Consider the following 22,070-nt stretch of genomic DNA (forward strand, 5'->3'; position numbering starts at 1 on the left):
AGCCCCCAGCTCCAGACAAAGCAGTCAAAATGCCAGAAGACAGTTGACAGCTGATTAATTAGATTACGCTGCTACTGCCGGTGTTCTTACAAATGGCTGTTTGTTTGAATATTGGCTTTGTGTTAGGCATTGTATTGAGTGACTTAGATGCATTTATCATCATTAATCTTTACAACGATTCCGAGAAGTAGGTACTGTCATTCTTGTTTAAGGATAAGGAGACTATAGGTTAACATTTTCCCAGACGGTTGGTAGAGGGGACTCTCACTTGGGCCCCACCTGAAATGGAGTCCTGAGGACTCCAGAACTTTTGATGGGAGAGTAGAAGTTGAAAAAAACAAATTGTTCTTTGAAAGCTGCAGCCTTCGCTAGCTGTTGGGGACGCGGTGGCTGCTGCCAGCTCACAGATCACCCATGCCCTGTCCCCTCAGTGTCTGCCGTGTCTCTCACTTCTCATCCTTCTGTGCACACAGACTCCAAATGCCAACACCTGTTCCCATCACCTCTGGCTGCTTGCTCTGCCCTTGAGCCATCATGAGCTAGAGGTTCCAGGGAAGTAATGCCCGGCACCCTGCAAAAGGAGATAAACGCCCCAGCTACCTCTCTGCCAGCCGATGGCTGCTGTGTGGGCCTGTGAGTCTCCCACAGAGTCCCTAGAATCCCCCGGAGACATTAAACCTCAAGGCTTTTGCTCAAACTCTTGGGGAGGCTCATCCTTTCCCTACCTTGTGCGAACCAGGGTGAATGTGACTCTGTGAACCACAGGTGCCATCTTGAGACCACACAGGGGAAGTTGAGTGGGGAGCTAAGCCTGGTGACATTACTTGACATCCTGAATCAAGCTGGTGGGTGGGGGTGCTTATTTCTCACTGCTAATGTGACATCCGTGAAAGGGCACCCCCTTTAATGCAGCATTCCTGGTTTCTCTCTGCCCTCAAACACTGCCTTCCCGGAGGAATTCATCTGATGGGTTTGTTGGGAAGAATAAATGGGGCATGATAGCCCACATCCTCCTCCTCTCACAGGAAGGAAAACAAGAAACCAAACATCATTGTGGTTGGTTTGCAAATTGTGGGAGAGAAATCCTTCCAAAAAGAGACCTGCTCTGGTCCAATGCAGCTGATGCTGGGGTATGAGTCTAATTCTGAAGTCTGGTATCAGAAAGTGCTCGTGCCTGCAAAAATAAGGCATGTGCCCTCCTCTTTTCAATTACTTGCATTGTTTGTCCTTGTTTCTTCTTGTTTCACACTTTAGACAAGAAAGACTGGGCATCTCAGAGATGTCATCACAGGCATTCTTGCCAGTATCTTAGTGTTTAATTAAGTAATTAGAGCATCTTCCTTTGTTATCCTTCCCCCTTTTCTCAACTTATTTTAAAATCTAAACAATCCTACTTGATATAAAGATGAGGTTGAAGTTCTGCTATCATGAAGGTGTATAAACTATAAGGACAAGAATTATACATGTCATCTCACTTAGACCCCCAAACTGCCCTAGCCCAGAAGAACTTCAGATCATTTTATTATAAGTTAAAGAATCTGGGGGGAAAAGAGTGGAATCATAAACATTCAGAGCATGAAGAGCACAGGTTGACCAACATTTATTTTCTCCACTGAGAGTTCCTGTTGGGTGCAGGGTAACTTGATGCACAGTATCTGTCGTCTGCACTCTGAGACACCTAGACATTTGTGCAGTTTTGAGCCAGAACTTTATACTTTTCAAACCAGGGAATAACAAATACTGAGAAGTAGCAATCGATTTTCTAAAATAAACACAAAACAAAATGTAGAAAAGATCAACACACAAGGTAAACATTTTAAAGGGGAAAGAAGGTGTTAGACATGTGGATGGGGAAATGACAGGCTCCCCCCAACCCTGCCCCACCCCAATCCACCTCCGGGCAACGTGTGGGTCTGTCTTTATTTTGATTTTAAGGATTTGATAGTGTCTCTGCTGAAACCACCCCCACAAAACCGCCTTCTGCCCCTGGTTGGAATTGGAGACTGGAGATAAAGTGTCTTCCCACCCACATCACTGTGGGAACAACTGACTTTCTCCCTCTTCCTTTCTATGCATGTACTGTTCCTGTCACACTTGCCCTTGCTTGCTCCCCGCCCTCTCTCCCTCCACCTGCTCTCCTACCTCACCCCTTCACGCCTCCCTTCACCTTCCTCCCATGCGACCCATTCCCTCTCCTTCTCTCCTTCCTTCCTTCCATCTGTCCATCCGCCTGTCACCACACCTTCGCCTTCCTTCCTGGTTCTCTCCCAAGATCCCATTTCTTTTCCAACAGTGAAAGCTCAATCAACAGATTTTGTACATTATTAGCATTTCATAGTGTGATTTTGCTTTCCTGCTCTCTTAGAAATCCCAGGGCAAGGACACGGTGGGGTTGGAGGCTTAAACATTGACATTTCTCCTAAGATAGAATTCACTGACAATTCAGTCTCTCACAGTGACAAGACTAAGTTTACTGTAATCATCAATTACTCTTTTCATAGACTTCATGATCTTCTCCACCAACAAGTCTAACTTGCTAGATTTTGAAGACTTTTCCATGGAAGGAGGAGCCTGTGGATGGACACGTTTATCACACAGGCCACTAGAACTAGGATGGCCAGAAATCTAGGAACCAAACCAGGACATGTTGTAAGCAAATAAGGATGGTGTTAACAATGACACTAGGAAGTCAGACAGCAAACAGGACTGCCCTAGGCAAGATTACTATGTGATCACCCTCACATAGTCCCTTTGGGTAAAGAGCTGTGGTTTGCAGGGCCTGTAGGACTTGAAATCTTCAAGGCCCCTGAGCACATGGGCCCTTCTGACGTGTGTGTGTGTGTGTGTGTGTGTGTGTGTGTGTGATGGTACACCTCCTGAGTGATGATGGCCCAGCTGACCTTCCCAGTATGAGAACACTGGGTGGGGATGAAGCCATTTTTGGGGAGGTGGCTCCTCACCAGGTCACGTGCCTGCAGGCTTCTCCCCACCCTGACCCACTCCACCCCTGATTGAACTATTCCTGACCCATTTTCCTATCGCTTCCTCCTGTTCGCTTCAACACTGCTGGTAAAGGAACAGAGCCTACAGCCCAGTGATTGCGCGTTCACAACAGGCTGATGTTCAGATATTCAGTGGGTGCGCCAGCAAAGTCCTGCAGCCGCTAAAATATTATTACAACCAGCTATTTGCCTGGGGCCAGAGCGCTCCGCCCCAACCCTGCAGTTCAGCCACTTCTGCTCCTCCACCTGGGCCCCCTGTCTCCCCATCGTTCTTCCAACAGCTGAGAAGCAGAGCCCCGGGAGGTGAGCCCTTTCTTGGTGACATGCCCAGTACCTTGTAGAGTTTCCCTTCCTGGAAGGAGCAGTTGGTCAGCTCCGACTTGAGGCAGGTAGTCCGCCGCATCTCCAGGTTGACCTGATACTCCAGGTGGTCAGTCAGCTGTGGGAGGCAAAGACGAAGGATAAAGGACCCCTCTCCCATCTCTGTCACTTCCGGGGGTGGGAGCTCCTCATGGGGCACCCAGGTTGAAGGCCCTCCTTGGACATACCCATGGGTTCCCCTCTCCCCTTCCTGGTTGCCTCCCCTGGCCCCTCTGCCATTTGAGCAGAATTCCCCAGAAGCCACTCCATGGGCAAAGTCACCCTTGGTGACCCATGTGTTGCTGATGTAAAGGGCAGAGAGCAGCAGGCTAGACTCTGAGGGCCAGCCCGCCTCAGCCATGGGTGCTGGGTGCTGCTGCCCTCATGGAGACAGCCCCCGACGTGCACACACATGGTCTCCCAGTGCCCAGGAGTCCCCTTCCCACAGCTCAGGCCCTTGAACCAGGATGTACCGCCCTGGTCTTGGGTATCATTTAAGCGACTCCACTTCATCCGCTCCAGGAGATTTCTGCGTCTCTTGAAACACCCACTTTGGACTAAACGAGACTGAGTTCACTTGCATGGCTGCCCTGAACCCACAGATCCCCAGAGAAGGGCACGAGGGGAGGGGAGGCACACAGACCCTCTTCATGGCCTTCAGGACACGCACGATCCTGAAGTTGTACAGGTCCTCGTTCTTCTTGTTGAAGTCCTCAGTCAAAAATTCCATGGTGGTCACCACCACGGGGTCTGACACAGGCACCTCGTAGACAAGAATGAAGGTCCTCCGCTTTGACTGACAGCTGAGGGCCACCAGAGCCCCCACAACGGCCAGCAGCAGCCGGGGGCCCTGCCAGGGTCTGGTCATTGTGGCTTGCCCTGCCTGGGGCTGCTCTGCCCAGTGGCCTCAAGGCAGCTGGGTGCCACCCACACCCACGGCCGCTCTTCTCCTCTTGATCTTGCAGGTGAGGGCCCGCTGGGGGAGCTGGGCAGACTTGCGTCCTCCTCCCAGGCCTCCTCATCTGAAATACACACACCCACCAAACCCCCCCCCACCCCCCTTCTCTAGGGGGCTGCTCTCTGGGCAGGCTAGACCCTCCTGCTAGCCTAGTGTCTCTGAGTGGGAGCCAGCCTGTGGTTGCCGTCCACTGAGTTCAGCCCAGCCAGGCCATGGGAGGCCTGGAGGGGCAGGAAGCGATAGGGACACGGGGGCGCTGGGTCCCAGGGCAGTGGAGTGAGGTGGAGCCCTGAACACCATGTTCTGTCTCTGTGATCATCCTTAGACTTTCTCCCGGTTGGTCCCCTCTCCACTTCCCAGGCTGGCCGGGATGCAAGTTTGCCCATGAGCCCAAACCTTGGCATCTTCCTCCTGCTATTTATTAGCTGTGAGAGGTGTCTGGGACTCCCCGGAAAAGCTGAGGTTCCCCAGAAAATGGAGGCTGTGCCCCATAAGGAAACTTGCAGGTGTGGCCTTGACGTGGCTCTGTGTTCATGTCCTGCTATCCCTGTGGATGAACCAGTGATGTTTCCTGTCCCTGCGACCCTCTGTGGCACTCGGACAGTACACACATAGCCTCCATCCGGTACCAGCATCTGGGCAGGGTCTTCAGATGCCCAGAGCTTAGAAGGTGTTTGGAGATGCGGTTCTCCAACGCAGAGGCCTGCCTGTGGGAGGGAGAGATGTCTTCTTTCTCCCATGGCCCTCAGTCTGCCCTGCCTCCTGTCTCATCACATGTCCTGGACTTTCCTGGTCTGGAGGAAGAGAGTAAGGGGAGAGACCAAGAAGCCCCCGCTGCAGGGCTCCAGCCCCAGCAGGTCCCTTCAGGCTCTCCCTCATCCTCCACGGCAGTGACCTCTCCTCTCTGGGCAGCTGGTTAGCTTCTGGGGGCTGCGGTGACAAGCTAACACCAACAACGGCTTAAGACGACACACATTTATTATCTCACAGCTCTGGACATCGGAGGTGTGGGCTGGGCTGCTGTCCTTCCAGAAGCTCCTGCCTCACTCACATGCAACACTTTCCTCCATCCTCCCAAACAAAAATACCAACATTCCCATAGAGATAAGTAAGACACAGTCTCATTATACAATTTTCATATGCCCAGAATGCAATCCAAGGTTACTCAGCCCATGAAGAACTCAGAAAATTTCTCCTTGTTGAAGAATTCTCTTAGCCCTTCTTCCAGAGCAAATCTCCTGGCAATGAGATATCTTAAACCTGTCCTCAGCTGATTACATCTTCATATCATGATTATCCCTAAATATATTTCCCCTGATTATGGGGTTCTGGTTTGGCAGTTCTTATCTCTCAGAATTCAAAGTCTTATTCTACTCCCTTCTAGCTTCTCTGTTCCTGATGAGAAATTTGCAGTTGTTCAAATTTTTGTTCTTCTGTAAATTATGTCTTTTGTCTAAAGGCTCTCAGGGTTTTTTTCCTTTGTCTTTAGTTTTTTTAGCAGTACCTTGATGTGGATTTCTTAAAATTTACTTGTTTTGGGGTTCAGTAAGTTTCATAAACCTGAGTCTTTGACAAATTTGGGAAAGTCTCAGCCGTTATCGCTTCTCTTTCTTCCTTCGGCTCCCCCTTTCTTCTTCTTTTTCTGTAACACTTTTCATTTCCCTCTGAGAGTCCAATGACATGAAAGACCTTTTTAAATTGTCCCATAGACTGCTGAAGCTCTATTCATGCTTTTAAACATTTTCTTCCTCTTTAGTGTTTGTAATGGATAACTTCTGTTAATCTGTCCTCAAGTTCATAAGCCCTTTTTGCCGACATCTTCAGTCTGCTCTTGAGTTCACTAATGAGATTTTTATTTTGTTTTTTTTTTTTTAATTTTCCAGGATATCAGTAAAATTCCCTTTTGGTTTTTAAGGCTATCTTCTATTTCTTACTAATAGTTTCTACCTTTCCAATCTTTGAAAAGTGCTTACTCCCACTTGGAACTTTCATTTTTCCTTTTGGCCACAGAGCATGTGGGATCTTAGTTTCCCAATCAGGGATTGAACCTGGTCCCCCTGCATTGGAAGCACAGAGTCTTAACCATTGGACTGCCAAGGAAGTGCCTGGAATTTTTGGGTAATACCTTCTTTAAAGTCTGTCAGATATTTCCAATACCTGAGTTATCTCAGCACTGGCATCTGCTGACTGGTCCCCCCCACCCCCCAGGAGAGCTGTAATTTTCTTGGTTCTCTGTATACTGAGTAATCTTGGGTCATATCCTGGATGTTCTGAAAGTTGTATTATGAGAGTCTGTATCTTATTTGCGCTCTCTGGGGAATGTTGGTATTTTTGTTTCAGTGGGCGATTCACCCAGCTGCATTCAGGGCACAAATTCTGACCAGCGTTCTGTGGGTTGTGGTTTCAGGATCAGGTCAGCTCTGTGTCAGTCCTGCAGGGCTGTGGGTCTGTGCATGTGTGTTTTGCAGGAGCCAGGCTGGCTGGGTGGTGGTCTGTCCCTTTCTTCCATTCACATCTTCCTTGTGCCATTAGGGTTAGAACCACACTCGTCCCATTCAGGTCCACTTTCTTGAGCTCCTATGATCCATCTGGTCCTTTCTGGTTCCCTGGATCTTCCCTTTCTTGCTCGGCTTTGCAAACCCACATCTACACCCAATGCTGGGGTCACGGAGCAGGAGGACAGAGACAGGAAAAATTAATGGAGGTCTGTCTCACCACCTTAGACCCACAGCAGCTCTGATAGGACGGGAACGCTCCACTCCCTCAATATTTATGTGGCTGAAGATCAGCCATCCCTGCTCTGCTGTCCATTCTGCTGCCATAGACCATCTGGGAGCTGGACCAGAAGAGGACCGAGGAAGGAAGAGACAGGATTTGTGCCTCCAACCCTCCCACTCCCCAGACCCCTGGCTTTCAAGTTCCCTGTCTTGCCCCTGGAGGGCTTCTCCCAGAGCTGTCAGTTCAGACCCGGCTACATACACAGGGATGGGCACCCCTGCCCGGCTCCCGGCAGCGATGGGGGAGTGGGAGGTGTGTGCTGGCAGCCCTCCCCAGAACCCTCCCAGAAAGCCCCCATCCTCCCCACTCTCCACTCGCAGGGGCTGGAGCCAGGGCATGAGACCGGGCCAGTGCAGCCATCCTGCCCCAAGGCACTGCCAGGTGAGGGACAGGGCCCACCCCCCCGGGGGACAGAGCAGCAGAGGGGCTCAACCTGCTCCCCAGGCCTCCCACCATGGAGCCCTGAGCTGGCCTGCACTTCCCTGGCCACAGGCACATTTGGCCACCACTGGGACAGGCCGAAGCAGTGGGGAGAGGGAGAAATTCCCACACAAGATAGATGGGAGCTGGGGACTTGATGCCCTGCTCAGGGGACCCCTCACCCCAAGGCACAAGCTCCACACTGTCTTCCAGGCATCCCAGTGAAATGGAGCCCCGTTGGTCAGTATCACCTGCTCACCAGCATCCCTGGACTGCCTACCCTTCCCCACAGCGCTGCGTGCCCTGGACACCACCAGCACTGTGGGGCTCCCTCTGATGGCCTGGGCATTTCAGCCAGAAATGCCCACGTGGAGCTCTGCCCCTCTTTCCAGGTGGTGCTGCTAGGCAGCATTTAAGCCATCTCCAGCCGCGACAACGTGCGATTCCGTGTCACAGTCACCAAGGCTTGTTCCTATTGCCGGATTGGGAGCGCTGGCCCAGGACTTCCAGGGTACACCCCACCCTCCCCCGGTGCAGTTGGGGTCCCCTGGTGCTGCACCAGGCCCACCATGCTGGGCTCACCTCCCCTCTTCAGACCCGTCTTCACTTGCTGAGGCTGCTGTGCCCCAATTTTATTGTGTTTTCAAAAGTAGTTTTCATCTCAAAGAATCTCCAATTTAGGGAAATGCTGTAATTACAATGCAAAGAAGTGTTTCCCCTGAGGCATTGGAGAGGAGTTTGCCAATGTGATGCCCATCACCCTCAGCGTGTGAGTGAGCGACCCCCACACGCAGGTGGGTCCTCCTCTCCAACCACGGTGCAACCAAGGAGTCCGGGATAGAATGCAGAGGTGTCCCCTGTTGGTGCTCAGACCCATCAGGGGTCAGGGACAGGCACACACCCCGCTTCGCCAGTAACTGGGCACCAGGACATGGAAGTACCTGTCCTGCCAGGAGCTCCTGGAGAAAGGGGCGTCTTCACTCCTTCCTTCGGGGCCACTCCTCAGACTCTCACTGACCTCATGACCATGACCTTTCTGCAGGGTAACTATTTTGCAGAGCTTCCTTAAATTTGTGTTTGCCTGACATGCACGGCAGCCTGGCCACATGGCACGTGTCCTTCTGGGGGCAGAGGGCAGTCTGGGCCTCCCTCCTGCCTGTGCCCACCACCCCCAACATTGCTGTAGGCCCCCCCACCCCACCCCACTGCCCTGAGAAATGGCAGTTCTGTTCTCCCAGCAGGTGCCAGGCCAGCCATCCTGATCCCTCTCTACTTCTGGAATAGCAACAGTCAGACCTGCTAAGGGTTAAGGAGTAGTCATGTCCTGTAGGTGCATGTTTAGCTATGGATCTATCATCCCAGGGTCAAGGTCAGAGGTGTGGGTGAGGAGGAGGCCTGCTGACCTTGGTCTGCTCCTTGGACTTTCATATGGCCTTCACCAGAATCCCTGTCTTCTCCAGTCTCCAGGTTCCCTTTCATCAAGGTTCCCTATGACACCCACAGTGGTATTTTTGCCAGATGCTGGGGAGAAATGCCCCTGAAGAAAAGGCATCTTCTCTGTCTCCACTCGGGGAACAAAAACCTAGAGTGCGGTATCTGCCAAAGAGGACTGTGATGAATATCCCAGGATTTCAGTGGAGACCATGAAGAACTGCATCCTAAGAGTGAAAGTCAACTGGAAATACATCGTTCTCAGAAGCCCTACTTTGAAAGTGTAAAGAGATCAAAAAGGTGACAACCTAGAATTCTACAGTCAGCAAAAATATTGCTCAAAAATGAAGACAAAATAAAAACATTTCAGCCAGCCAAAGAGAAAAGAAATCTCAAAAATTTCAAAAGATTGACACGGTTCAGAGTACGTTTTCTGTTCATAGTAAACTGCAATAAAAGCTTAACGTGACAACCTCCATGTTGTGCTGTGCTTAGTCACTCAGTCGTGTCTGGCTCTGAGACTCCATGGACTGTAACCTGCCAGGCTCCTCTGTCCATGGAATTTTCCAGGCAAGAAGACTGGCGTGGGTTGCCATATCCTACTCTAGGGGATCTTCCCCACCCAAGGATCGAACCCATATCTCTTGTGTCTCCTGCACTGGGAGGCAGATTCTTTACCAGTAGCACCACCTGGGAAGTCATGAACATACAGCCAAGTGATACGCAACATAAGTAATAGGAGTCATCACAAATGGGATAAATCCTCTAAATAAAAGAATGTTAAACTGATTTTAAAACCTCCATGCTGTTTACCAAGACACATACTTAATTATTAAGGCACTATCTGCAAGTAAAAAGATGGATAAAGATACATCATGGAAATGCTAGTGAAAGCATTGCTGGGGTGGCTACTCTGATGTCAGACAAGGCTGACTCCACAGCGAGAGCATCACTGGGATGTAAAGGGATCATTGATGAGATTGAAATGGCCCCACAGCTCTGTTTGTACAAGCAGTTAATGACAGTCTCAAATGTACACAGTTATGAGAAAAGGAGACTAGACACACCCACAATTATCATCACAGTGAGAGATTTTAACACCGCTCTCAGTAACGGGCAGAAAAACAGACCCAGACACAAACCTAAACCAAACAAAAAAATAAAGTAAAGAGAGTCCATATGAGAAAAGTTTGGTCACACAGGTGACCTGAGATGCATCAATATCTGCTAGAGCCTGCTGGCGGTGGATGCGTCAATACCTAACGCTGCACCTGAAAAATGCAGAGCATACAGTCGTTTCAAGAACCTGTGGAATATTGGTTGTAAAACAAACCTCAGCAAGTTTCAAGAAGAGACATAATAGGAAAGCTGTTCTCTGACTGTAGTGGACGTGAGCTGATAGTCAATGAGAGAAGATGGCTAGGAGATCAGCTATGGTTAGGAGCTGCTATCAGGGCAGTGGGGAGGACAGCGTCACTTAGACACCCCTGCGGCTGGCTGCATACCCCATACTCCCCTGGGCTCGTCTGGGGGCTGTTGCTTCCAGCCAAGGTCATAGGCAGCCTTGGCCGCTGCCCAGGAATGGGCTTCCTGGTGCTCCCAGGACTTCACGTGACTCCGGCAGTCCCTGCTTATACGGCCCTGAGGGCAAACGGGAGACTCAGGACCCAGCAAGAATGGGACACTCACAGGATGAAGCCTTGGAAATGAGGGAGACAGAGCCTGCTGGGTACAAGTCCCTACCTTCGAGGTTTATGTGACCGAAGAGGGAATGCGACTCCCCACTTGGCCTCTGTTTGGTGCCCACAGGAGAGACTGGCCAGGGATGCTGCGGAAGGGCTGGGCAGAGGCCCCCTCAAAGCAGAAGGCCAGCAGCTCAGGGCTGCAGGGGGGCATCCCTGGCCGGAGACCACTCCCACGCCCCTGTCAGCTGTCTTTTGGGCTGAGGTCGAGCAGCATGTTTCTGAAGGCAACTCTGCTTCTGGGGCTTGCTGTCCTGGGCATTCATGTCTGGGCCATTGAAATGGAATTCGTAGACATTAGTAAGGACCTCGAATATTTTGCGGTGTCTGTGGAGTTCGCTGTGGCTTGGTTCAACAGTGGCAATACCGAGGAGCAAGCCTACAAGCTGCTAGAGGTGAGGCGAGCCCAACAAAAGGTGAGTGGCCGTCATGGGCCTGGGCTGTGGAATGGCTCACCCCAAGCTGGCCTGGGTGAGCAGGGCTCTGATCGGAGGGTCCCCTGCCGCACACACTCCTGAAGGGACTGGAGGGGCCCCCTTCCTGCACAGATGACCCTGGCTTCCTTCATGTGCCTTCATTTCCTGACTGGCCAGCCCTTCCCTGGGTTGAGTCCAAGGCCTGGACTCGGGGAGGCCAAGGGCCCCTTGAGCATCACTGTGGCCACTGCTGGCCCTGATCTCTCCTAATCCTGTCCTCGCCTGGGGTCTAGCTGAGGTGCAAGGTGCTGGGCATGTGTGTGTGTGTGTGTGTGTTTCTGGCTGGTGGCTTCAGCTATAGGCATTTCTGAACCCTTAAGGAAGTCAGCTTTCTAGACAATTCCAGGTCAGTGCCCTGGAGGTGTGTTCCTCCCTGGTGAGATTGCTGGCTACATCCCTCTTTGTGTTTGAATTCTTTCAAGTTCTCACTACCTCTCTGTAGGGGACAAGATTCTATCTCATGATGACTTCTTAGAGAAGTTGATGGACACACAGAGCAGCACCCAGGTCAAAAACATCCACCTGGATGAAGGTTTGCCCTTGGGTGCTGAGCCCCTGGGTGCCCCAGGAGAGATGAAGGGTCCAGCCCCCAGGCCTCTGTCCTGGTCTGGATGTTTCCCCCGAGGGACAGCATGGCTCTGACAAAGGCTCCGTGGACGTGCATTTCCGGCCCCCTCCCTAGAAGGAGGCGTGCAATGCCCTCCGTGTGTGTGGCTGATACGACTGAGAGCTAAGGGATGTCAGGTTGCTGTGCGTGTACTGTCAGCCCCAGGTCCTCTGTCCCACGACACCCCCCACCCCCCGCCACTGCTATGGACTGGTGACATGCCTCCCAGGTCCCAGTCGTCAGGAGGAGCAAGACAGGGAAGTGTCCAGGGCTGCTGGAGCCACACTCCGGGGCATCTTTTGGTTGGTATGTGCTTGTAGAGAAACTGCACAGAGGTACGTGTCCTATTCATATGCATAGTCTAGTCTTTTGCCCACTTATCTACTGGATTCTCTACGTTTCTGTTTTCTAATTTCTCCTCAGCAGAGCTGGACAATGATATATTTAATGGAACTGGACCTGGGCCGCACAGTTTGTAAGAAGCACGACGAAGACATTGACAAATGCCCCCTGCAAGAAAGCCCAGGAGAGAGAAAGGTTTGAGAATGAAAACAACCCAAAGTGTCACAAACCTGAGACAGAAAAATCACATCAAGGAGGGTGTACTGCCAAAATCCTGGCTTTCTGTGCCCCAGTGCCAAGCAGAATTATGGAGAAAGAAAGAGTGGCTTTATTACCTTGCCAGGCAATGGGGGAACACAGAAGGCTAGCACCTCAAAAACTGTGCGCCCTCTCCCTGGTGAGTAGGGAAAGGTTATACAGTCAAGCAGGACTGCGTGATGAGGATGAAGGAAGTGACAGTCTTGTATTCTTTCTTCTGCAGTTTCCAAAGGGAGGGCTTGCTGTCAAGGTCAGGGTGTGTGCAGCATCCCAGGCGGTCATCTCCTAACCTCCATGAGCCTCTGCCTCGGGGGGTTTCGGTGCTGCCTCTCTTTTGATTAGCAACAGTCCTGCCCTTCAGGCTTCCCCGGTGGCTCAGATGGTAAAGAATGTGCCTGCAATGCCAGAGACCTGGATTTGATCCCCAAGACAGAAAGATCCCCTAGAGAAGGGAATAGCTACCCACTCCAGTATTCTTGCCTGGAGAATCCCATGGACAGAAGAACCTGGTGGGCTAGTCCATGGGGTAGCAGAGTCAGACACGACTGAGCAGCTAACACTTTCACTGCCTTTCGCAACTCCTTTATTCCCCACACAGAGCACCTTGCTACTGATCCTTCTGGTGACCAAGAAATCCTTCTAGGACACCAGCCACCTACCTGAAGGTGGCATCAGGTCTCACAAGTTAAAGATTGAAGCCCCTGAGACACCTGTCCCCCATTCAGATGCCAGCTGCTCACAGGTTCTGTCCAATTTGACCACACATCAGGGGTTCCCATCTCCCCCTCTTTGAAAGTTAAAGTTAAGTCGCTCAGTTTTGTCTGACTCTTTGCGACCCCATGGACTGTAGCCCACCAGGCTCCTCCATCCTTGGGATTCTCCAGGCATGAACACTGGAGTGGGTTGCTGTTTCCTTCTCCAGAGGATCTTCCTGACACGGGGATCAAACTCAGGTCTCCCGCATTAGAGGCAGATTCTTTTAACCTCTGAGCCCTGACTAATTTGCTGGAGTGACCTAAAGAACTCAGGGAATAATTAGCTTTCCTGTCTTATTGAAAGATACAGTGAAAGGACACAGGTGAGCAGCCAGACACACGGATACCCAGGACGAGGTGAGGGAGGGTCCTGAGCACAGGGGCTTTGGAGGATTGAGGTGCGTCACCCCCCAGTACAAGAACGTGGTCACCCACATGGGTGCTCTGAATCTCAATTCAGGATTTGGAAGGAGACTTCCTCCGTAGGCATGACTATCTCCAGCTCCATCGGTGGGTTTTTCTAGTGACCAGTCCCCATCCAGGAGCCCACCAGAGGCACCTCAGTAGAACTGAACATGCTCCTGGAGTTCTTATCATTTAGAAATTTACAAGGGATTCAGATGCTGTGTGCCAAGAATCTGGACAGAGACCACTATATCTGTTTTCTTTACCTCACAGAAGGCTTCAAGGAGGGAGCTTAAGAAAGTCATCAGGGTTGACCCAGGGACAGAACGATGAGTCCAGACCCCTCCTCTCCTGGTCCTAGGGCTTCCCCTGCACAGAGATGCTTCCAGTTCAGCAGCAAGCTGGGCCCTGTGCTCACAGCCTGGCTGGCCCACCAGAGACCCCCACAGACCGCCTTGGGCCCTCACCTCCAGGATGGAGCCTCCCCAGCCTCAAGCTTCCTACGAACTTGGGTCCAGGCAGATGCAGTTCTCCCTGTGGGCCTCTCCTTCCTCTGCTCCGATTCTTCTGGACGGGAGGACCAATTAGTTTGCTGGTCACTCCCACCCTCCTCCTGGTCTCCTGGGCGGCAAGGACAAGACTCGGTCAACCAGTCCTCATGTCCTCACCCCATGGGCTGGCGTCTGGTCGGTTGGACTGAGACCTTGGATATGGGCCTCAGTGGGGCTGCAGTCTCTCTGGACCCAGCCTTGGAACTGCCTCCCCTGGGTGGGTTTGCAGCCACTGCTGGATGAGTGGGTGTCACCTGAACCATCTCCTGGGCAGGCTGCGGGCTCCCCAGGAGCTCACTGGGCAGAGCCCTTCAGGCATCACATGCCCTGGGGGAGAGGACCCTGAGGGGCAGGTCATGGTACTGCCAGGCACCATCTCAGGAGCTCCCAGCCTTGACCATGGAGAGCTGAGCTCCAGAGCCCAGCCCCAGGCTACTGTTTGATTCTGCTTTTCTTTTCTCTTTAGTTTTTAATGTACCTTGAGCTCCTGTTAAGTCCTTCCTGCACCCTCATTGTTATATTGTTCTTATTTTATGTCTTACATAGAATTTTTTTTTTCAGCTGAACTGCACTTTCATTGTGGACTCACGGCCCTGGTTTACCCAGTTCACCCTCCTGAGCAGCACCTGCCAGCAGATATAGGGGAATGAGCTCCGGACTCCCATGGCAGGTCCTCTTCCCCTGAAGAGTGAGGGTCTGGAGTCCTAGGTCTGCATGGCACCAGGGCAATTAAAGGCATCTCAGAGCACATTCTGGGTCCCTGTCAGTTTTTCCTTCTCTCTGATGATTTATTTCCATGGATGTTGTTGCCAATGTTGAGCGATGGAGAATTTATCACTGGTCTCACCTTGGTTGCAGGAGCAGGTACTGAGTTAACCAAACTTCTCTGATCATGAGAGGTTGCCCTTCCTGGTTCCTCCAGTGCCCTCATGGTTAGTGTGTATATCCACTCATTAATTCATATATTCCTTGTTTGTCTATCATCTGTCCATCCATGTATCTATGCATCTATCCCTTCACTCATCCATATAGTCAGGCATCCATTCATCTTTCCATCATCCATGCATCCATCTATCCATCCATCCAGGCATACATCCATCCTCCCATCATCCACTCTTCTGTCCATTCACCCTCCAATCCCTCCAGCTTCTATCCACTCCACTCAAAAGGAATCCAGACAGTTTTGCCAGCAGACAGTTTTTCCAGGTGACAGCCACCTGTGTCCCTTCTATGTCCATCTCTGAGGCCAGACTTACAGTGGATGGTCCTTCTGGGGTGGAGTCGGCGAGGATGCCCAGGCACAGGGGTGGGAAGTGGGGCTCTTAGTGAACCCCCATCAGGGCATCTGCCCTGGAGCTCACTGACAGATGAGAAAGTCTTCTCAGGGTCTCTGGGGACTGCTCAGAAGATGGCAGCTCCAGTCCCCCCTCCCCTCCCACTGCCTGACCCTTGTGTTCCCCCATTGGAGCCCAGGCTGTCATCCAAGCCTATCAACACAGAGTCACTACCCCTGAGACAGGCCTGGAGGCTCCAAGGGATGGGGGCGTGGGGGCCCGACTGGGACAGAGAGGCCATGGGATGCCATCTGGAGGAGGACTTCAGAGGAAGAGGCTCCAGGGGTCTTCCCTCTGCCTGTTGAGTTTGGGGATCTGGTTTGCATGTCCATGGTCGTTGGTCCCTTTCCTGGCTGGCCGATACCCATGATGAGGCTGTAAGCACTGGTGAGACAGATCCCCCTCTGCCCTGTCCCCCAGCTCTGGGCAACTCCATGAGCACAGCTGGCCAGAGTCAGCCTTGGTCCTTTGGTACCTGTGTTTGGGATTTCTACATCTCCCCACAATTTGATAAGGGCAAGTACAAACTGATAGGAGTGGGGATGTGGTCATCCAAGCTTCCTTTGAGAGCACTTGGGCTCAGAGGGATGGAGCCATTGTTTGCGGGCCCGGGGCTGGACAAGTCTAGCCTTACCTCCCGTTTCCCATCAGAGGTTCTTTGTCCTGCTCTTTTCAGCTGTGCTGTGGTCTGAGCTCAGATACACCTGACTACACCAGGGGGCTTTGCACTTGTCCCTGTCTTTGTGTCATGGCGCTTAGCATTCAGACCCAGCTGCAAGGTGACTGTAAGCCCACCTCGAGCCTCTGGGGGGTACACCAGGGTTCAGTGAAGGTGACTAATGTCAACTGCAGCCTCCGTCTGCTGGTTGTAGCTCTCAACACATATGGGATCAGAAACACAGCCTTTGGGAAACCAATGTCACAGCTTTGCTTGGTTAGGGAAGTTACAAGAGGTCTCCCCGGTGTAGGGGTCATTCCTTCTCCCAGTCTCTGGAGAAGCCACAAGGGACAGAACCAGAGGGAGAACAGCCAGATTCCTGGTACAGGGAAGAGTGAAAGCACTGTCTCAATGGTTGACAGACAGCCCACAAGGTGAAAGCCAGATGATATTTACAAAAGTGTAAGAAATCATTTAACAAATTTGATTTGGAGTATTGTGGAGACTTGAAGCTACAACATGGGCCATCCAGTTTGTGTGGCCAGGCAGCCTGCGGGGACCTTGCCCTGACATGAGCCCCCAATACGAGCACAGGCCCAAGAGGACAAATGAAAGACCCAGTGCAACTTCCCCCGAAGGCTTCTCTTCCCCTGTAGCTGCCTTAGACAAGATCCCTGCAGAGCTTTCCGGAACCTGCTCTCTTGGTTTGAGATGACCAATCCGGCCTGAGCCGGGAGTCCAGGGCCTCCAGTGAAGGCGTGCACATCTTGCTCTGTGTGTGTGCCCCCAGTCATGACCCTTCCCCCCGACCAACAGCGTGGGCCCTGCTGGTACCTCGTCCAGAGCTTGAGAGCAGGAAACATCTCTGTTTCAGTTTCTCTGTGGTCTCTTCGGAGTCATGGGTGGCTGCCAAGCACCCTGGGCTGCACCTCAGTGTTGATTTGACAAATGAATAACAGTTGCACAGACTATCCACCAGTGGCTGCAGAGCACATGCTCTTTTTGAGCTGATAAGACATTTATCCAAATTCAGCGTATCCTAATCTTGATGTTTCGCACCCCCTGACCCCCTCCGGCTGCCATTCACGTCCTTTCCAGGAGGGCCCCTGCCTTGGCTGGCTTCCCCGTTGCTCACAGACATTAGAAGCCCTCTCCCCAGTGCCCAGCACGGCTAGGCCCCAGGGCAAGGAGGTCCGCAGATGTGGGAGGTGGAGAGGACGCTACCCCAGCCCACACACTGCCCATCACTGTACATTCCAGACGCTTCCTTAGGTCGTGGGCTGCAGCCAAGATCCGGTTTGACCCTCAGCTGCCCAGGGCTCAGGACCCACCAGTATCTGTAAGCGCTCCTATGACTCTGCCCGTCCTGGGGGGCAATACCATGAGGGGAATCCCAGAGGGCTCGAGGCCCTCACCCAGACCCTACTGAGGTTGGTCTGAAGCTGCGCTAGAGATAAGGGGGAACAGAGCTTGCGGGTCCCTAGTGCCCAAGGCTTATTTGACAAGGGATGGAAACTGGGACATCCCCCCGCCCTACCCCCAGCTCTATTTCCCTCTGGTGACGATGGGAGGGTCAGAGAGGAGGAACTGGGCAGAGGGCCCGGTGGGCAGCAAAGCGCTGTGCGGGGCAGGGCGGTGCTGGGTGGGGAGCTGAGGAGGACAGCTTGCCGAGCACTCGGCCTCCAGGACAACGCTGGACAACATGTTCTGGAAGCTGCCTCTGCTCCTGGGGCTTCTTGCTTTGGGGCCTCACGTCTGCAGCTGGATGTTTGAGGACGTCGGGAAGACAGGGAAAGAGTTCAGCTTGTGTGTGGAGTTTGCCTTGCACCACTTCAATGAGCACCAACCAGACGAGAATGCATACAAGCTGCTGTGGGTCAGACGGAGTCAGCGCAAGGTGAGGGCGAGGGGAGTAGTGGAAGGCATGGAGGTGGGAGGGGAGGAGGTTTGGGGAGGGGGAGAGACCCTCCCTGTGGCCCCACCTTTTCCCTGAAGTCAGGCCCCGGGGTGGGGGTGGCGGGTCCGTGGTCTGCATGAAAGGGTAAGTGTTTGGTCAGTGTTAGTCACTCAGCTGTGTCCGATTCTTTGTGATCCCATGGAATGTAGCCCACTAGGGTCTCCTGTTCAGGGGATTCTCCAGGCAAGAATACTGGAGTGGGTTGCCATGCCCTCCTCCAGGGGATCTTCCTGACCCAGGTCTCCCATGTTGCAGGCAGATTCTTTACCGTCTGAGCCACCAGGGAAGCCCTCATTTGGTCAAGGATGTGTGAAAATACAAACTTCCACTAGAAGGGCTCCAAGGTTCCAGTACATTTGCTGAATGCTTGGAGCAGGGGAGAGAAGGAGAGGGAAGCAGAAGGCTAGGCGAGGAGGGAGATGAATGGGGGGCAGCACCCCAATTTCAAAGTCCAGGATGGAGCAGCTTTGCAGAGTCAACAGCGGGCCTACGTCTCTGGGCTCATGGCCCAGCTGCTGGGCTAAGGCGCCTTGTAGAGCAGACCACCATGGGTCCTGGGTCAGGAAGATCCCCTGGAGGAGGGCATGGTGACCCACTCCAGTGCTCTTGCCTGGAGAATCCCATGGACAGAGGAGCCTGGCGGACTATAGTCCATGGGGTTGCAAAGAGCCGGGCACAAGTGAGCCACTAGCACTGACCAAATGAAGGATCTCTTGTCCTTTCATCCAGACCACAGATCCGTCACCCTCACCCCGAGGCCTGACTTCAGGGTAAAGGGGGGGCCATAGGGAGTCTCTCCCCCTCCCTAAGCCCCCTCCAGGCCTGAAGGAGGCAGTGGAGATAGCAGGGCCTGCTCTCCTAGGGCTGTTACCCTGGTGATGAGAGCAATCAAGCCCCAAGTTCTTGGATGAGACAGTTGAAAGGCGGACAAGAGCAGTCATTGCAGGACCACAGGGCTGTGGGGAGGGTGGTGTCAGGGGCAGAAGAGCCTTTCTGAAGACTGGCACTCCTGGGAGGACCCACATGAAGGTTTGGGGATAAGAAGGATGGGGAAGCCCAGAGAGGGCCTTGGACCAGGAGGAGTTGTGAGTGCCTGCAGGGCCAGGCTGCAGTCTGTGGGTCTGTGTTGCAGAGAAGGGGTGCAGGGTGGGGAGAGGCGGTGGCATGCAGGGTGTGGGTGTGTTGGTGGCCGGTCAGGATATTCCCCTCAGAGTATCAGGGACTCAGGAGACGAGGTTGTTCAGCTTTGTCCAGCATCTCTCTGGACGCTGTAGGAGCAGTGGGTGTCTCAGCCTGGGTGCAAGCTGAGACCAGGGTACAGGAGCCCTTCACTGGTCTCCGGGTAGCAGAGAAGAGCTGGCTTCTGAGTCTGCTTGGAAATTGATGTGGGATATGGGTGGGTTGTCAGGCGTGGACCCCGGGTCCTTGGGCTCAGCAGATGGGCAGACAGCATAGAGAGGGGCGGGGGAAACAGGAAGAAGGTCGGGTATCCCCGAGGCAGCCTGGGAAGGTCAGGAAGGCTGTGATTACAGAGCATCGTGGTGGGAAAGAGGGGAGCGTGTTGTCCTGAGCACTTGGCCAGGCAGCACTTTCCCACTGATGCGCATTGCTCCCCCGCCCATACGCTTTGTCTGGATTAACTGTTGTCCAGCCATTCTGAGCCCAGACCCAAGCCTGATGCTGGATGGCCAGCCCCGAGTCGGCCTGAGTCAGCAGGGCTCTGATGGGAGGGTCTTCTCCTACACAGACAGCCCTGGCTTCCCTCACATGCCCTCCTTTCCTGACCAGCTGGTCCTTCCCTGGCTTGAGTCCCAGCCCTGGACTTGGCAAGGTCAAGAGCCCCTCAAGCATCCGTGTGGCCGCCGCTGCCCCCGATCCATCCTAAACCTGTCCTTGCCCGGGGTCCAGCCGCAGTGCAAGAGACTGGGTATGTGTGTGTGTGTGTGTGTGTGTGTGTGTGTGTGTGTGTGTGTGTGTGTGTGTGTGTGTGTTGGGGGGTGGGCTGCATCAGCTGCAGGCATTCCTGTACCTCTAAGGAAGCCAGTTTTCTAGGCATTTCCAGGTCAGTGCCCCAGAGGCATATTCCTCCCTGGGGAGGTTTCTGGCTACATCCCTCTCCATGTTTGAGTTCTTCTGAGTTCTCACCACCTCTCCATAAGAGATGAGATTCTGACTCATGATGCCTTCTTAGAGAAGACGATGAATACACAGAGCAGCACCCGGGTCGCAAACATCCATCTGGATGAAGGTTTGCCAGGTGAGCCCTGGGTGTCACAGCTGCCCCAGGAGAGAAGGAACGTCCAGCCCCCCAGGCCCCCATCCTGGTCTGGATGTTGCCCCTAAAGGGACAGCATGGCTTTGACAGAGGCTCAGCGGATGAGCATTTTTGGCCCCCTCCCTAGAAGGAGCCGTGTGATGCCCTCCGGGTGTCTGGATAATGTGATTGAGAGCTGGGTGATGCCAGCTGTGCTGTGCGTGTACTGTCAATGCCAGGGCCCTTCGTCCTGGAACCAACCCCCCCTCCCCAATGCCATGTGCTGGTGATGCAGCTCCTGGGTGCCAACCATCAGGAGGTGTAAGGCAGGGGAAATTCCAGGGCTGTGGCATCTTTTTGTAATAAAGTGGAGATTTAGGATGAAAAAGAAAAATAATATATAAACTGATAATAAAAAAATAAGAAAATGCACCTAGGTTTGTCCCAGTTGATACATATGTGCACATTCACACCGTTTGCCCATTTTCTGTCTGAATCTCTGTGCTTTTCTCATTACTGCAAAGTATGTACTCACAGAAGTTTCTACAATCTCCCTTTGACAGAAGTACTCTTTGACATACTTAATGGACCTGGACCTGGGCCGCACAATCTGCAAAAAACACGACGAAGACATCGACAACTGCCCCTTGCAAGAAGGCCCTGAAGGGAAAAAGGTTTGAGAGTAAAATCAACCCAAAGCATCACAAATCTTCAGAGAATGAAAAAGAATGTCAAGGAGGGTGTGTGAGGAGGCTTAGAAGGCATCAGTGTTGACCCTGGGACAGAATGCAGGGTCCAGGCCCTTCCCCGCCAGGTCCCAGGGCTCCCCCTGCACAGAGATGCTCCCAGCTCAGCAGCAAGCTGGGCCCTGTGCTCACAGCCTGGCTGGCCCACCAGAGACCCCCACAGACCGCCTTGGGCCCTCACCTCCAGGATGGAGGCGCCCCAGCCTCCAGCTTCCTATGAACTTGGGTCTAGGCAGATGCAGTTCTCCCTGTGGGCCTCCCCTTCCTCTGCTCCGATCCTTCTGGATGGGAGGATTGATTCGTTTGCTGGTCGCTTCCACCCTCCTCCTGGTCTCCTGGGCAGCAAGGACAAGACTCGGTCAACCAGTCCTTGTGTCCTCACCCCATGGGCTGGCATCTGGTCGGTTGGACTGAGACCTTGGATATGGGCCTCAGTGGGGCTGCAGTCTCTCTGGACCCAGCCTTGGAACTGCCTCCCCTGGGTGGGTTTGCAGCCACTGCTGGATGAGTGGGTGTCACCTGAACCATCTCCTGGGCAGGCTGCGGGCTCCCCAGGAGCTCACTGGGCAGAGCCCTTCAGGCATCACATGCCCTGGGGGAGAGGACCCTGAGGGGCAGGTCATGGTACCGCCTGGCACCCTCTCAGGAGCTCCCAGCCTTGATCATGGAGAGCTGAGCTCCAGAGCCCAGCCCCAGGCTACTGTTTGATTCTGCTTTTCTTTTCTCTTTAGTTTTTAATGTACCTTGAGCTCCTGTTAAGTCCTTCCTGCACCCTCATTGTTATATTGTTCTTATTTTATGTCTTACATAGAATTTTTTTTTTCAGGTGAACTGCACTTTCACTGTGGACTCACGGCCCTCATTTACCCAGTTCACCCTCCTGAGCAGCACCTGCCAGCAGATATAGGGGAATGAGCTCCGGACTCCCATGGCAGGTCCTCTTCCCCTGAAGAGTGAGGGTCTGGAGTCCTAGGTCTGCATGGCACCAGGGCAATTAAAGGCATCTCAGAGCACGTTCTGGGTCCCTGTCAGTTTT

At 53.0% G+C, this 22,070-nt stretch overlaps 3 protein-coding genes across 4 annotated transcripts; 2 read left to right on the forward strand and 1 right to left on the reverse strand.

Annotated features, from left to right (window-relative positions):
• Positions 1-1,678: 1,678 nt before the first annotated feature.
• Positions 1,679-4,230, reverse strand: CST11 (cystatin 11). The gene is made up of 3 exons (XM_004014705.3): positions 4,006-4,230; positions 3,337-3,441; positions 1,679-1,762 (listed from the first exon to the last, which is right to left on the reverse strand). The coding sequence occupies exons 1-3, from the start codon at positions 4,228-4,230 to the stop codon at positions 1,679-1,681; spliced, it is 414 nt and encodes a 137-aa protein (XP_004014754.1).
• A 6,352-nt stretch (positions 4,231-10,582) lies between these two features.
• On the forward strand, positions 10,583-14,833 carry LOC101103584 (probable cystatin-16). 2 transcript variants are annotated; one of them, XM_042229645.2, is made up of 3 exons: positions 10,583-11,107; positions 12,198-12,311; positions 14,647-14,833. In XM_042229645.2, the coding sequence occupies exons 1-3, from the start codon at positions 10,721-10,723 to the stop codon at positions 14,725-14,727; spliced, it is 582 nt and encodes a 193-aa protein (XP_042085579.1). In that variant the 5' UTR covers positions 10,583-10,720; the 3' UTR covers positions 14,728-14,833. The 2 variants fall into 2 exon arrangements, with proteins under 2 accessions (XP_042085579.1, XP_027832225.2); XM_027976424.3 differs by having other exon boundaries at positions 12,201-12,311.
• Positions 14,834-17,750: 2,917 nt separating this feature from the next.
• Positions 17,751-22,047, forward strand: LOC114117504 (probable cystatin-15). The gene is made up of 3 exons (XM_027976426.3): positions 17,751-17,974; positions 20,852-20,962; positions 21,861-22,047. The coding sequence occupies exons 1-3, from the start codon at positions 17,780-17,782 to the stop codon at positions 21,939-21,941; spliced, it is 387 nt and encodes a 128-aa protein (XP_027832227.1). The 5' UTR covers positions 17,751-17,779; the 3' UTR covers positions 21,942-22,047.
• Positions 22,048-22,070: the final 23 nt, after the last annotated feature.

This window comes from Ovis aries, chromosome 13, assembly GCF_016772045.2.
Source record: "Ovis aries strain OAR_USU_Benz2616 breed Rambouillet chromosome 13, ARS-UI_Ramb_v3.0, whole genome shotgun sequence".
Lineage (NCBI taxonomy): Eukaryota > Metazoa > Chordata > Mammalia > Artiodactyla > Bovidae > Ovis > Ovis aries.

Bases quoted from the DNA above. Each gene is read 5' to 3' on its own strand.
- LOC114117504 (XM_027976426.3), top strand. From the start codon at position 17,780: ATGTTCTGGAAGCTGCCTCTGCTCCTGGGGCTTCTTGCTTTGGGGCCT. The intron at 17,975-20,851 runs GTGAGGGCGAGG...TCCCTTTGACAG, and splicing joins TCAGACGGAGTCAGCGCAAG to AAGTACTCTTTGACATACTT. The intron at 20,963-21,860 runs GTTTGAGAGTAA...TTTTTTTTTCAG, and splicing joins AAGGCCCTGAAGGGAAAAAG to GTGAACTGCACTTTCACTGT.
- CST11 (XM_004014705.3), bottom strand. From the start codon at position 4,230: ATGACCAGACCCTGGCAGGGCCCCCGGCTGCTGCTGGCCGTTGTGGGG. The intron at 3,442-4,005 runs GTCTGTGTGCCT...TGCCTCCCACAG, and splicing joins TCCTGAAGGCCATGAAGAGG to CTGACTGACCACCTGGAGTA. The intron at 1,763-3,336 runs GTACTGGGCATG...TGTTTATTTTAG, and splicing joins AGGAAGGGAAACTCTACAAG to AAAATCGATTGCTACTTCTC.
- LOC101103584 (XM_042229645.2), top strand. From the start codon at position 10,721: ATGCGACTCCCCACTTGGCCTCTGTTTGGTGCCCACAGGAGAGACTGG. The intron at 11,108-12,197 runs GTGAGTGGCCGT...ATTTCTCCTCAG, and splicing joins TGAGGCGAGCCCAACAAAAG to CAGAGCTGGACAATGATATA. The intron at 12,312-14,646 runs GTTTGAGAATGA...TTTTTTTTTCAG, and splicing joins AAAGCCCAGGAGAGAGAAAG to CTGAACTGCACTTTCATTGT.